Source organism: Lithobates pipiens, unplaced genomic scaffold (genome assembly GCF_037356315.1).
Source record: "Lithobates pipiens isolate NorthernLeopardFrog02 unplaced genomic scaffold, aLitPip1_a1.2 Scaffold_16, whole genome shotgun sequence".
NCBI classification, from domain to species: Eukaryota; Metazoa; Chordata; class Amphibia; order Anura; family Ranidae; genus Lithobates; species Lithobates pipiens.
Genome location: NW_027507748.1, coordinates 650598715 through 650612292, shown reverse-complemented (window position 1 = coordinate 650612292; position 13578 = coordinate 650598715). Strand labels below are relative to the sequence as shown.

Sequence of the window (13578 nt, the reverse complement as noted above, 5' to 3'; positions counted from 1 at the left end):
TTTCTATTAAGATCAATGACATGTTTTGTCCCTGCCAAATTCTACAGAGACATTTAACCAGGGAGCCACTTCAAAATGTTGCTATGCGGCCTCGTGATTCCTGTTTATGGCCCAGGCTGTAAATTGTTGCCTTAAGTCTTAAAGAATCTGTGCATATGAAATGGTTGTTTTTAGGGCAATCTGAGGCAAGGCAATTTGCTTCTTGTGGGGAAAGATATCCCTTATCTCTTCACCATAAAGAAGAGTAAAACATCCTGGTTTAAAAAAAATGTATATTTAATTTCTTAGAAGTTAAGTTAGAATTGCTACATAATTTTTCAGCTTAAACAGTCCTAATTTTGACTCTGGTGACGATCATTTTTTGTCTCAGGAAATGCTTTGGGCAGAAGTGTTCAGAAGAACCTTGGAGCGATGAACCTCTGGGTGGACCCGTTTCCTGTAGTGAAGGAGAACCTGCGGGCAGGGATCAGTGTCTGTGAACGGTGGACAGCAGCATGTGGATACCTTACTGGTCAGCTGTGGCAACGCTACACTCCACACCCCTGGAAGAATGAGAAATATTTCCCAGAATTCCTTTGCAAGCTAGGCAAACGCCTGGAAGAGGTATTTTGTTCTTGTATCAGGATACTTGTCTAAAGAGCAACTCCAAGCTCCAAAAAAATAAATAAAATCAATGGGTAAATCGATGATGTTATCCAGGGAACTTGGATTATCAAATTTCAAGCTGTATTGATAATCCAATTTTCTGAAACCAGGCTGCTGTATGTCGTACCAGTCATTCTATGCTATGCAACCATCTACCCAACATTTATATATAATAACGTGTAAATATTCAATTTCTAGTTAATTTCGGTACCCTTTCTTTTTCAGCTAGCGCAGAGGTCTCCAAACATTTCAAGCATGGGCCAGATTAGTGTCTCTCAGACTGTGAAGGGGCCAGACTTTGGCCAATGTGAGTAGAAGTTGCCCCAATGTCCATGGGAGTAAACAATGCCCCATCATTGGTATCATTGGAAGGAATAGTGCCCCATCATTGGAAGGAATAGTGCCCCATCATTGGAAGGAATGATACTCCAACATTGGCATCAGTAGGAGGAATAGTGCCCCATCATTGATGTCAGTGGGAGGAATAGTGCCCCATCATTGGTGTCAATGGGAGGAATAGTGCCCCATTATTGATGTCAGTGGGTGTAATAGTGCCCTATCCTTGGTATCATTGGAATGAATTGTGCCCCATCATTGGTATCATTGGAGGGAATTGTACCCCATCATTGGTATCACTGGAAGGAATAGTACCCCATCATTGACGTCAGTGGGAGGAATAGTGCCACATCATTGGTATCATTGGAAAGAATAGTGCCCCATTGTTTGTACTGTTGGGAGGAATAGTGTCGCATCATTGGTGTCAGTGGGAGGAATAGTGCCCCATCATTGGTGTCAGTGGGAGGAATAGTGCCCTAACGACTGAATAAAGGCAAGCAAAGGGCCTTTATCCAGCTCCCGTTTGGAGACCACTGATCTAGGGCATGAATAATTAGAATTAGGTTTTCATGGAGTTTGGTGCATGGTAAGACACATGCTACCTGTATGCTTCACATGTGTCTTTGATAGGTATGTTTAGTGTTCTTTGTTGTACCAGTCTGGTCTTTAATTTTTACCACTTTGGTGCTTGGCCATTCCTTCCTTTCTTGGAGATCAATGATCTCTGCTTATGCCATCTTGTGTAATGGAGTTATTTTAATTGGACAAAAAATTGGACAGAAGTGTATGGGGATATCATTGCTTATCGCTGCCGATATGCTGTGCATCTCCAGCTTCATCATGTCCTGCTTCTTTTTTTTTTTTCTTGCCGTTCCTGGGATCTCTGACAGCTACAGCCATAATCTCCTCTGCTGGGTATGGTGAGAGGACTCCTTGTCAGCAGAACGCACACAGCATCTTAAAGAAGAATTGCTTAAAAAAAAAAAAATGTATATAATATAATATAATATATATATATATGTATATGTGTGTGTGTGTGTGTGTGTGTGTGTATATGTATGTATGTATGTGTATGTATATATATATATATATATAATTATTGTTCTTACCTATTTTTCCATTCTTTGTTGCATATCAGCACAACCCTGCTGATCTCCTGCAGCCCCTTTTAAGTCTGTCTTCATGCATGCACTCTAGCAACTGCTACATAACATTTCCTACAACAGTGGTCCATGCCTGTACAGTATGAATCCTCACAGCTGCTTATAGACTTAGAGAGAGCATGTGATAGGGTGACAACACAGACAACTTTGGAGAGAAATGAATAGTTGCTGTTGTTGCCCTTTAGTAGGACGTGTTAGCAGAAGGATCTCTATGGCAGAATCATTAGGTATTCTTTAAATAAAGGCTGCAGATTTAAAAAATATTAAAGGATTTAACATGTTAAAGACTATGGGGGTTATTTACGAAAGGCAAATCCACTTTGCACTACAAGTGCACTTGGGAGTGCAGTCGCTCTTAAATTTAAGGGGTAGATCTGAAATGAGTGGAAGCTCTGCTGAATTTATCATCCAATCATGTGCAAGCTAAAATGCTGTTTTTTTATTTTCCTTACATGTCCACCTTGGGTCTACAGCAACTGCACTTCCAAATGCACTTTCAGTGCAAAGTGGATTTGACTTTAGTAAATAACCCCCTATGAGATTTTGGAGACTGGGTTTTAATATACTGTAACCCTTTAGGTACAGCTTATACAACCGTACAAATCTCAGAAAACAAACCCCTGGGATAGGACTTTAAAGGCAATTTGGAGCACAACAAAGTATTAAAAAAAACTATATTTTATTATACGTAGAAAACAACATAAAAATAGATATTTCCACATAAATGGACATGATTAAAAACATGTATTCACATCTGGGTTACCCCCAGGTGGCACATACTGGTCTTGAGGGTTTGTCAAAAGGGCCTTGCTTTTATTCTTTTTGTGTTTGACACTGCACTCAGGAATGTACTATTCATGGGCTTATACTCTGTGCCTACTTGGTTCAAATTAGCAGTGGTTCCACCGATTACCACGTATTATTTATCTAAACGGATACATCTTTTTGTGTGCAGCCATCGATCCCTCTCTATGCTTGGCCATTTGAATTTATGGGAATCCTAAAATAAACGTTTTGACAGTAGCAACTTTTTGTATACACCTGACTACGTGTGGGTCAGACTGCTTGCCTTGTATCATTGCCCCAGTGCTCGCCCAGGAAGTATTTTGTGTGCATGCTCACATCCAGGCAAGTGAGGCCTGTGTCATCCTTCTGTATGTCCTGAGGAAGCAAATCAGCGAAACGCGTTGACGCACAGGGACTCCCTTTTCTGCTACTACACAAGAAAATGAATTTGACTACAGTGGTAGGCTGTATTTTGTGCAATATGTGAATACATGTTTTAATCATGTCCATTTATGTGGAAATATCTATTTGTATGTTTTTATATGTATAATAAAATATATATTTTTTTAAATATTTTTTGTGGTCCAATTTGCCTTTAAAGTCTAATCTAATTAGTGTATTAGGATGTGGCAATGAAGTTATTTCACTACTTACATAAACAGTACCAATCTATAATGAATTTTATATTTAATAAACAAAGAATAACTATTGCTCCTTATAGGTGTTCACTATAAGAATCATGCATGAAAAGTTGGCCTATCTCCTGCCCAGCGGTGAAGATCGTACTCAGCGACATGGGAAAGTGTTTGAACCTTTTTCTGGATTGAACCCAGTGCATTACAACCCATACACAGAGGTAGTACAAAGCTGAGTTTATGATCTGTTGTCTGTGTGATGCTGAACATGGTTCTGATGATTGTGTTTAACATTCTTCCAGCCTCTCTGGAGAGCTGCAGTTTCACAGTATGAAAGAATAATTGAACCTGCGGAGGAGAAAATAGCCAGCAAACTGAAATCCTACTTTTCTGAGATTCATGACAGTCCACAACAGGTTGGTATATGTGGCTGAAAATGATATAAATAGCAACTGGTAAGAGAAAAAACATTTATCCTTTTGAGTGTGATTATATGTCAGAATTACATTATATATCCCTGTATGTTGTGCTCGATGAGGGGCTTATCTAATAGTTTTTTAAAACTATCTATGCTGCCCGCTGAGACCACCGCCTGTGGATGGAAATTCCACATCCTTTCCGATCTTACAGTAAAGAGCCCTCTACGTGGTTTAAGGTTAAACCTCTCTTCTTCTAATTTATATGAGTGGCCACAAGTCTTGTTAAACTCCCTTCCACAAAAAAGATTTTTCCCTGTTGTGGGATCACCAGTACGATATTTTTTAAATTTAAATCATATCCCCTCTCAAGCGTCTCTTCTCCAGAGAGAATAAGTTCAGTGCTCGCAACCTTTCTTCATAACTAATATCCTCCAGACCCTTTATTAGCTTTGTTGCCCTTCTTTGTACTCGCTCCATTTCCAGTACATCCTTACTGAGGACTGGTGCCCAGAACTGGACAGCATACTCTGGGTGTGGCCGGGAGTGGGAGAATTATTGTTTTATCTTTGGAGTTGATCCTCTTTTTAATGCATGCCATGCTTTGTTAGGTTTAGCAGTGGCATGCAATGCCAAGCTGCTATCAACTACTAGGACCCCCAGGTCCTTTTCCATCCTAGATTCCCAAAAAGTCCTCCCCCCAGTGTATAGATTGCATTCATATTTTGCCACCCAAATGCATTAGTGTACATTTTTCTACATTTAAACCTAATTTGCCATGTAGTTGCCCACCCTATTTGTTGAGATCTTTTTGAAAGGTTTTGGACATCCTGCGGAGAAGTTATTTCCCTGCTTAGCTTAGTATTGTCCACAAATACAGAGATTGAACTGTTTATCCCATTCTCTGGGTCATTTATGAACAAAATAAATAGGATTGGTCCCAGCACAGAACCCTGGGGGACCCCACTACCCACCTCTTACCATTCCGAGTACTCCCTATTTATCACCACCCATTGAACTCGCCCTTGTAGCCAGTTTTCAATCTATGTACTCGCCCTATGGTCCATGCCAACTGACCTTATTTTATACTGTAAACTTTTATGGGGGACTGTGTCAAATGCTTTTGCAAATACAGATACACCATGTCTATGGGCCTTCCTTTATCTAGATGGCAACTCACCTCCTCATAGAAGGTTAATATATTGGTTTGGCAAGAATGATTCTTCATGAATCCATGCTGATTACTGCTAATGATACCATTCTCATTACTAAAATCTTGTATATTGTCCCTTATCATCCCCTCTAAGAGCTTGCATACTATTGATGTTAGGCTAATTGGTCTGTAATTCCTAGTGTCTGCACCTCTTTGTCTCCACCCGCCTCTGTGTTGGCCCCTGCCAGAACCTGCCGTGTACATCATATAAATGCAATGTCATTGTTAAAACTGCACAGTACTGGTGCAAACCTGGTATTTTTTTAAAATAAAAACTTTCTGTTCTTTAATTACGAGTCCATTAAATATTCTTTCATTGGCTCCATGCTGACTTGAAAGTGGGAGCAGTTTGCTATATGGCCGAGACAGACAATGACTGTCATTTTTAACACTAACTCATACAACAAACACTTTCAATGGTATATTTAAGAAACCCAAGGGTGAAATAAGAGGTTCTTCTTTAAAGTGGTTGTAAACCCTTATAGACCACTTTGACCTACAGGTAAGCCTAGATTAAGGCTTACCTGTAGGTCCAAGAAATATCTCCTAAACCTACACGGTTTAGGAGATATTTTCAAATGACAGGCACCGCTGTCTGCGGCGCATGCACCGTAGACAGTGGTGTGCAGGTGCACTAAGCATGCGGCTGCTAACGGCAATCATGCTGTTAGTGGCGGCTCCCACCCGCATGCTTGGGGGGGACTTCATCGCGGCTCCGGCCAGTCACAGCGCCGGAGCCGTAATACCCGGAAGTCACTCTGGGTATCATGACGGCGTCGGAGGATGGCGAGGGTCGTTTTGGGGGCTTCCATCTCAGGTAAGTTATTCATAATGAGCTAGTATGCTATGCATACTAGCTCATTATGCCTTTGCCTTGCAGGGTCTATTTCTATTTTCATGTTTAGTAAGGCTTTACTTCCTCTTTAAGGTTTACTGTATCAATACACCATTGCACATTTTGTTTACTAGGGCCCAGTATACCTATTCTAGTCACTGTAGACTAATATCAAGATGTTTACCTTTATACTGTAGCCATTCTAAAATTCTGTTATATGGTACTAATGTACAGAGGCTTCAGCTGACACCTGGTGCTGTCAGCACATCCTGGAATCTCATGGATTACCAGAAGCCTCTCTGAAAAGCAATAAAGTTGTATATTCAGAAAGGTGTCACAGTGACGCAACCTTCACAAACCTCACCAAAATGAAAAAAACTTCTGTGTTTCTAACCCTTCCTTGCTTTTTCAAAAGTAAATAAAAAAAAGTTTTAATCGACTATGTCGATTTAAAAATAAAAAACCCCTTCCTTCTTTTTTAGCACTGGCGCCTCCACAGGTCTTCAGCATTTCATACTTTCAAGAATATTGGATGCCTGTACTTCCCGCTGCAAATTGTGGTTGCATTTTCTGACCCCTGTGTCCTAGCTGAGTCCTTTAGTGACATGGGGGGGGGGTCATAGAATGGAACCACAAGCATCCAAAACTACTGGAGGTTTTAAATGCTGAAGAGACAGATGGAGGCTCCAATGCTGGATCGGAGGGGAGGTTGCAGAAGAGGTGAGTGTGTTGCTTATCTTGCAGGATGCTTTCAGCTAGATGTGGTAGCTGCATAAAGTTGAATTTGTTCATGTATTCTTCTTTTTATATATAAGTGAAGTTGGAGTTTGCATAGAGTACTTCCCTAGATCACATGTAAATATTCTCTTTTTTTTTATTATTTATTTATAATTTTTTTTTTAAGCTCCTGCAAGCTTTTCAGAAACATAAAGAAATGGTCAAGAGACCAAATATTGGGAAACAGCTCATTACTGAAAGGGAAACTCTGCTGGCAAGACTCTTGGATTATATCAAAGGTAATGACGTGTTTTCAGTCATCCAGGCATGCTGTTTTTTTTTCAGTGCTTGCCACAATGGTAACTAAAACCAGCACATTTTATATGTGGTGCATCTATGATGTATTAAAGTGATAAAGCATTTTATCCTTATTGTACAGTACAGGACAAACACAGGAATCAATTCGTAGACCATGGGTTATATGCTGCTACCTTCAGGTGCTTGGACCCTCTAGTGTATAACCCCACTCATTTAGTAATGATCCAGTGTTTTTGTTTGTGTCCTTTTAGTGAATTTCTTACTTTTTATATCTTGTCACCAGATTTATTTTACCTTCTTTGGCTGAAACATCTATGAACAGTGAATGCATATGCAGCTTGGTGTACGTTTTGGCAGTGCCAAGATGACTGAACTCCCACACATGCACAGGAGTAACGCCATCTTGGCCTGGCCAATGAAAATGTCTGGAGATTGATATCTGGAAGCCGCCGAGCTCTAGATTTTAGTGGCCAGCGGGGAGCTCAGAGATATCACAGTGCTGGAGAGAGGGTGGGTATAGTTTTGCTTTAAGGGTTCATTCTCACAGGTACCTTGGCTATGTGAAAAAGTGATTTGTTCTTGGGGATGGAGCTACGTTTTAGGCTTGGCTCATACCTACAGGTATGACCAAGTGCATTTTTGATCACTTCTCGCACATGGGGCAGCCTGTTTATTTCAATAGGCAGCCATACAAGCAAAAACGTGGAAGAGAAGTGCCTGACTGTTTACAAAAACATGCTGCACTGAACTGCATGGTGCTGTAGAACGATGCGGTTTAGTGTACACAAAAACCCCCAAGATTGCAGATGCATGGGGGTGCCATTAACAGCTGGTGGCACAGCTGTGATTCTGTTAATTGGCTGCATGTTTCTGTGCATGTTAGATGTGAATAGATCATAGATTGGAACTTGGGCTTACTCTATGGGGACACAGCAGCTGTACGAACACAGCCGCAAGTCCTAATTTGGCAGGTGTGCAGGTGCACACTGTCTGTGTTCGGGGCTGTACACCTGCACCCACACGTCTGGGGGGGAAGGGGAAACCCTTCCCGGGGAGACTTACAGGTCCCATGATTCCTAACAGTAGCCCTGATTGTTTGCATTGTGAGTGCCAGAACCTGCATCCTGAGAAGGAAGCTGTAAAGACACTAGAGAAAGGGGAACATACCCCTTAGTAATCAGCGTTTGTGCCTCCCATTGGTGGTCAGTGTCTGCGTCCTCCTTGGTGGTCAGAGTCTGTGAACAGGGGGTGCTCTTTCTTAATTACCATCAATGTGGTAAAAAAAAGGCGGTTAAGAGGTTAAAAAAAGGGGTAGTTAAACACACCTCTCTCAAGAACACTCTCAAGAGCTTGGAGCAGCAACATCCAAGGAAAAGGCAACAAGATTATATAGATTTGAAAAAATTATTATAAAATACGGTATGCAAAACAGAACACTTTGGGAGCTAGAAGAGGATTTTACCCGTGTGTATGCATACACACATTTACATGCATTTATGTTTCTTTACTTGCACTTATGCACTTGCACATCTTTACTCCAGATCTTTCTTTCAACAATTAATGATGACGTCCATGTTCAAGGGGCCTAGGACTCCTAGCTGCACACTTCTCCCTGCTATTTTCTGCCAGCAAAGCAAGCTGATTATTTGCACCCCCCCCCCCCCCCCCATCTTCTGCTGGATTCATCACTCATCAGAGGCACAGCATTGAAACTTGGTTAGCTCTTAGCTCCGGGGTTATTGCCATTTTCTTATACTGGACATGCTGAACACCCTAAATCCACATCCATTCTGTGGGTACCACGCAGGGAAAGACCCTCACTTAGCAATTGAGGATTACAGGCACTTGGGATGAGCAGGAGCACACAGGACAGACAGAGGGGAGTCTGCCACAAGCTCAGAGGTTACTCCAAGTTTCCCTCAATTTAATAGTATAATATAATATATAATAATATATAATAATATAAAAAGGGATTTGGCGATTGCCTGCTTTGCTCAAGTCTTATCTCCAGTTTCCAGAATCTCTACATCCTTGCCCAGTGATTTCCTGATATCCATCAATCCCACATATTCCTTGGTTTGGTGCATCTCAACCTTTTAGTTGTATGCCACCTTTATTATTTGGCCATGCAGGTAATTTTCCCCTTGCTCGGTATTCTCTTGTAAGATGATTTCACCTAGTGGGCTGTTGGGAAACCTCATTCTTGGGTTTGTGCACGTATCCCATCCTATATATCCTTCTGCCTAGTACTGCTTACGACATGCCACTTGGTAGCCTGTAGGTTTTGTTTGACCTTTTAAATCCTCTGGCCATACATTATAACATTTTCTTATTCGTTTTACTTAAAATTTACCTTCAACTATGTAGTGCAAGGCCTGATTGCATACAAACTGAAAGTGTTCAGTTTTTGCCTTTTGCCTCATATTATAATGGTTTTGGTAAATCTAAAGGAAAATTGTACCAGAAAATTGTATAATGTATGGCCAGCCATCGATGTGGTTGTCGCTATATATAGAAGATGCATTCCCTGTTAACATGTTCATTGACTTAATTGGGTAGCATTCACCACCATTCAGTCTATATGTGGCCCATCCTTTTTTCCATGGGAGATTTGAGTCTTGGTAACATTCAGCATATTTATTATATGACCAATGATGCATTAGCCAGCAGAAATCATTTTCAGACATTTCCCTTTCAAATGGCATAACATTCATTATATCAGTTGCTCCCCATTGTATTTTTTTTTTTTGCTAGAGACTCAGTGCACCCAACTCCCTGCTATTGTCCATATCCAGCATTGTGAATGAGGATTCCAGCCTAAAATCCTCATCTGCGTATTCTGTATTGAAGCAGATCACCACTAGCTAGTATGTAAATAGCATTGACAAACAGTGGATTCATACCTATCCAGGAAAGCGAGTATGTCTGGATTTCCACGCTTTTTATAAATGTGGTATGTGCAGTACCTCTGCGCCAGCCAAGTGAAGGAAAAAAGGAGGAAGATGGGATACTGCTGCATGCACTGAAAAAGGGTTAACTCCTACCCAGTAAGATAAATGTATATGTGTGGTAGTGCTGTAATTCTCTCTTTTATCCACTCCTATTCTACATTATCTTCCTTCCCCTCCCCTTGATTTCCCCAATCTATATACTGCGCGGCACTACCACACATATACTTTTTATAAATGTGCTTAACCATACAGCAGGGGTGCCCAACCTTTTGAAGAGCGAGGGCCACTTAAGCGACTTGTGACTCACGGCCACAATGAGCAGAACGGGTGGATGACAGATCCCTGTTCACTCTGCATATACATAGCAGACAGACACAGCCCACTCTAAATTTGGGCCCTCTGATCTGCCCAGATGGAAGGGGACAGATCCCCGTCTGTTTTTTTTAAATTTTTTTATTGGATTCAAAGTAGATGGGTATAAAAAGACCATCCGTTTACATCTTCTGCCCTATAGGTGAATGGAGGGTCCAGTCATGTGAAAGGGGCCTAAGGCTACTGATGTGATGCATTTTACCTGTACAGCCAGTGCAGTACAGTGCACCTGTGGCTTTCCTGCGGGTTAGCTGCACTTTGCTATAGACTAATGCAGGTGTGGTGCACTTTCTGAAAGCGCTCCAAAACTCCTGCATTATTGCCCACGGTAATAAGAGAAGTCTATGTCTCAGTGCAGGTAACCTGGAAGTACAATGTGGTGTGGTGGATCAGTTTCAAAGCAGCCAAGTAATCACTGCACAAGAGAGATGCCCATATATACACTGTGATTTTAGAATATAAACTGACCTTTAAAAATAATTTTCCATTCAGGATTCTTCCTTGCTACAGGTATTGCTGGCTGTTGCTGTCCCAGGCGGAGTGCAATTGGTATCACTCCTGTGACAAGAGCAGGCGCTATATGGGACGTATTGGCTTATGCGGCTCTTCTCCCTTTGCAGCCATGCTTTTTCTAGCACTGGCTCCATTCAGAACACTGATGCTTTGGGATGACGGGTCGGGAACTCGCGATCTGGGCTTGCTGAACCGCCATCCTAGAGCAAAAGGTCATGGGCCACATTAGTGGCCTCCAGCGGCTGGGCTTCCCTGGCATTCAGCATATAAATTCAAATGTTCTTTTTAGAAATTTGACAGCCAGTGACAGTTTTTGCATTTGGCCACTGGATGGTGCCAAAGAGTTGCTTGCTCTGAATGATTTTTAGTTATAAAATCAGAGGTACACTTCTGCCTAATGAAACAACAAAGTGTATCTCTAGTGGAAATTACACCTTTTGTTTCTCATGCAGGCATAGCTGTATGGGACCAGTCCTCCCTACTCCTTTTGTCAGTAACCTAATGATCTGGGAACCCATTTTTCCTTTTTGTTTTGTTTGTTTTGTTTTTTTTGCAGTGCAGGCATTTCTCAAACATGGTCCCTACAGGCGCTCACATATGGAAAGCCTGATCTTTGAAAGTGTCAGCACTAAGTTCAGTATAGCCATTTCATCACAGCCCCCAATAGTGTCTTGGAACATCATGTACAGGGATGTAGGCTCTCCCCCACTCCACATGAGAAGCTCTCTGAAATCGCATTGCAGTAGTTACAGAGATCTCAGATTACTGAGCACCTGCGGTCCTATTAAATTTGTCAAGTTGGCACTTAGGCTGGGTTCACACTACACTGACACGACTTCTGATCTGACTTTGCCCTGCGACTTAATGTCCGACTTCCATGCAACTTCAATGAACGGGTTCCACCTTTGGACTTTGAGGGGAAACCCCACTCCAATTTTTTTTTTTAAAACACACCAGACCTTTATCGAGCATGCAGCCCAGCAGGTCAGGAAATGGGGGGCGGGGGGGAGGTGGGCACAAGTGAACGCCCCCCCCCCCTTCTGGACCATACCAGGCATGTGGGGGGGTCAACATGGGGGGTGGTGGATGCTTTGGGGTGGTGGTTGTGGGGGTATGCCGGTAGGAGTCTTATCAGAATCTGGCCCCCAGATCTTGGCCCCCCTAATGTGAACCTAAGGGGACGGGGTCTCCGGTTGTTGTCACCGGATGGCCACTCTCCATAGCTATATAAGAACTAGCAGACAATGGAACTGACACAACGGCAGGAGGCCAGCGTCGGAGGAGGACCGCTTTATTTTTAGCAAGTCAGCGGTGGCAGAAAACATCGGCAGAGGGAGAGGAACGGAAGAAGAAAGCGGTGGTGGAACCCAAGAAAGAAGACACGGAGCTACGACAGGGGCATTCTTTATTTTTAATAAAGGACTTGTCAAAAATGATGTCTCCTTTTTTTTTTTTTTTTTTTCTTATTGATGCTTTTTTGGTGAATGAGTAGTACAATGTACCCCATACTTATTCACATGGGGGGGCACAGGATCTGCACTCACCTCCCCATGTTGACCCACCTCCCCATGTTGACCCCCCCCCCCCCCTTTCCTGACCTGCCAGGTCCAAATTGAGCCAAAAATTCGGGCTGAAATCGGACCTGAAACGATGAACGGAGAGGCATTGGGCTCCTGCTGTGAGCTGCTGCATGCTGTTGTGTGAACCCAGCTTTAGACTACATTCTCACAGGCGATTAGGACCAGTGTGAATAGTAGCGGCAGGTATTGGAGATTTCTGCTGCAACTCCCAGCAGTCTGGTGTGGCTGCCGGACCCGTTTACTATAACAGGTTGCCAGTGGCCACATCTAGTGTATTCATGGCTCTCTGCACAGTCAGCATTTACCAGTGATCACTGCTGAATGCACTTTGTGCAATCACCGCAGGTAATTGCTGGATGTGCATAGTGAACAGGGCTGGCAGCCACAGCTAGCCTCTGAGAGACGGTCAGGAACTGCCACGACAATTCACACCAGCCTTAATGTGAATATAGCCTAAGTCCACTTGAGGTAAAAAAATAAATAAAAATACGTGTGCCATGATTCATGGCAAAATTTGCGCCCGCTTACATGATCGTGTCTCCAAATATAACAAAATCTGGCAGCCATGGATAGATAACTTTCTTCCAGTTGACTTCGATTCCATGCTGCTTAAACAATAATGATGCACTCCTGACTTTTGCTTCCACTATTGGCCTTTTCACATTGACATTTACCCTCATTTTAGTTCTCAATAACATTGGGGATCAGAACAATTAAAGTGGGTGAATCTCCCTAATGGGGACAAGTCTGTGGTCCGGGCATTTGTTCCTGAATGCATAGAGCGCCAAATGCGAGTACCACTTGGTACGGTATTCAACCACAGCCTGCCATAGAATTTGACAGACTGCAGGCTGGGTGCTGCACCTGTCCCTACTCAGCGGCCGGTGCACCAAAGCAAAGGAGGGACATACCAAAGAGGAGGGCACAGCAGCTAGACACCCTCTGTGCAAGGTGCCTTCAGGTGCATAGGAATTTAAATGGCTCCTTGGGATTCCAGAAGAACCTTTTAACTAATCAAAATATATATATTTTTTTTTATTGTCTAAAAAATGGTCCCTCTTTAAATATAAAGTAAAATAGTAAAAAAATAAATAAATA

The 13578-nt window shown here is 42.4% G+C and overlaps 1 protein-coding gene across 3 annotated transcripts in view; it reads left to right on the top strand.

The window, feature by feature from the left end:
• The window catches only part of DYNC2H1 (dynein cytoplasmic 2 heavy chain 1), a 694454-nt gene that overhangs the window by 33598 nt on the left and 647278 nt on the right, over positions 1-13578 (top strand). For all 3 annotated transcript variants that reach the window (XM_077484358.1, XM_077484357.1, XM_077484356.1), the window contains exons 6-9: positions 371-603; positions 3652-3786; positions 3868-3981; positions 6934-7045. In XM_077484358.1, the coding sequence (XP_077340484.1) occupies positions 371-603; positions 3652-3786; positions 3868-3981; positions 6934-7045 (594 nt within the window). The remainder of the gene's footprint in view (positions 1-370; positions 604-3651; positions 3787-3867; positions 3982-6933; positions 7046-13578) is intronic.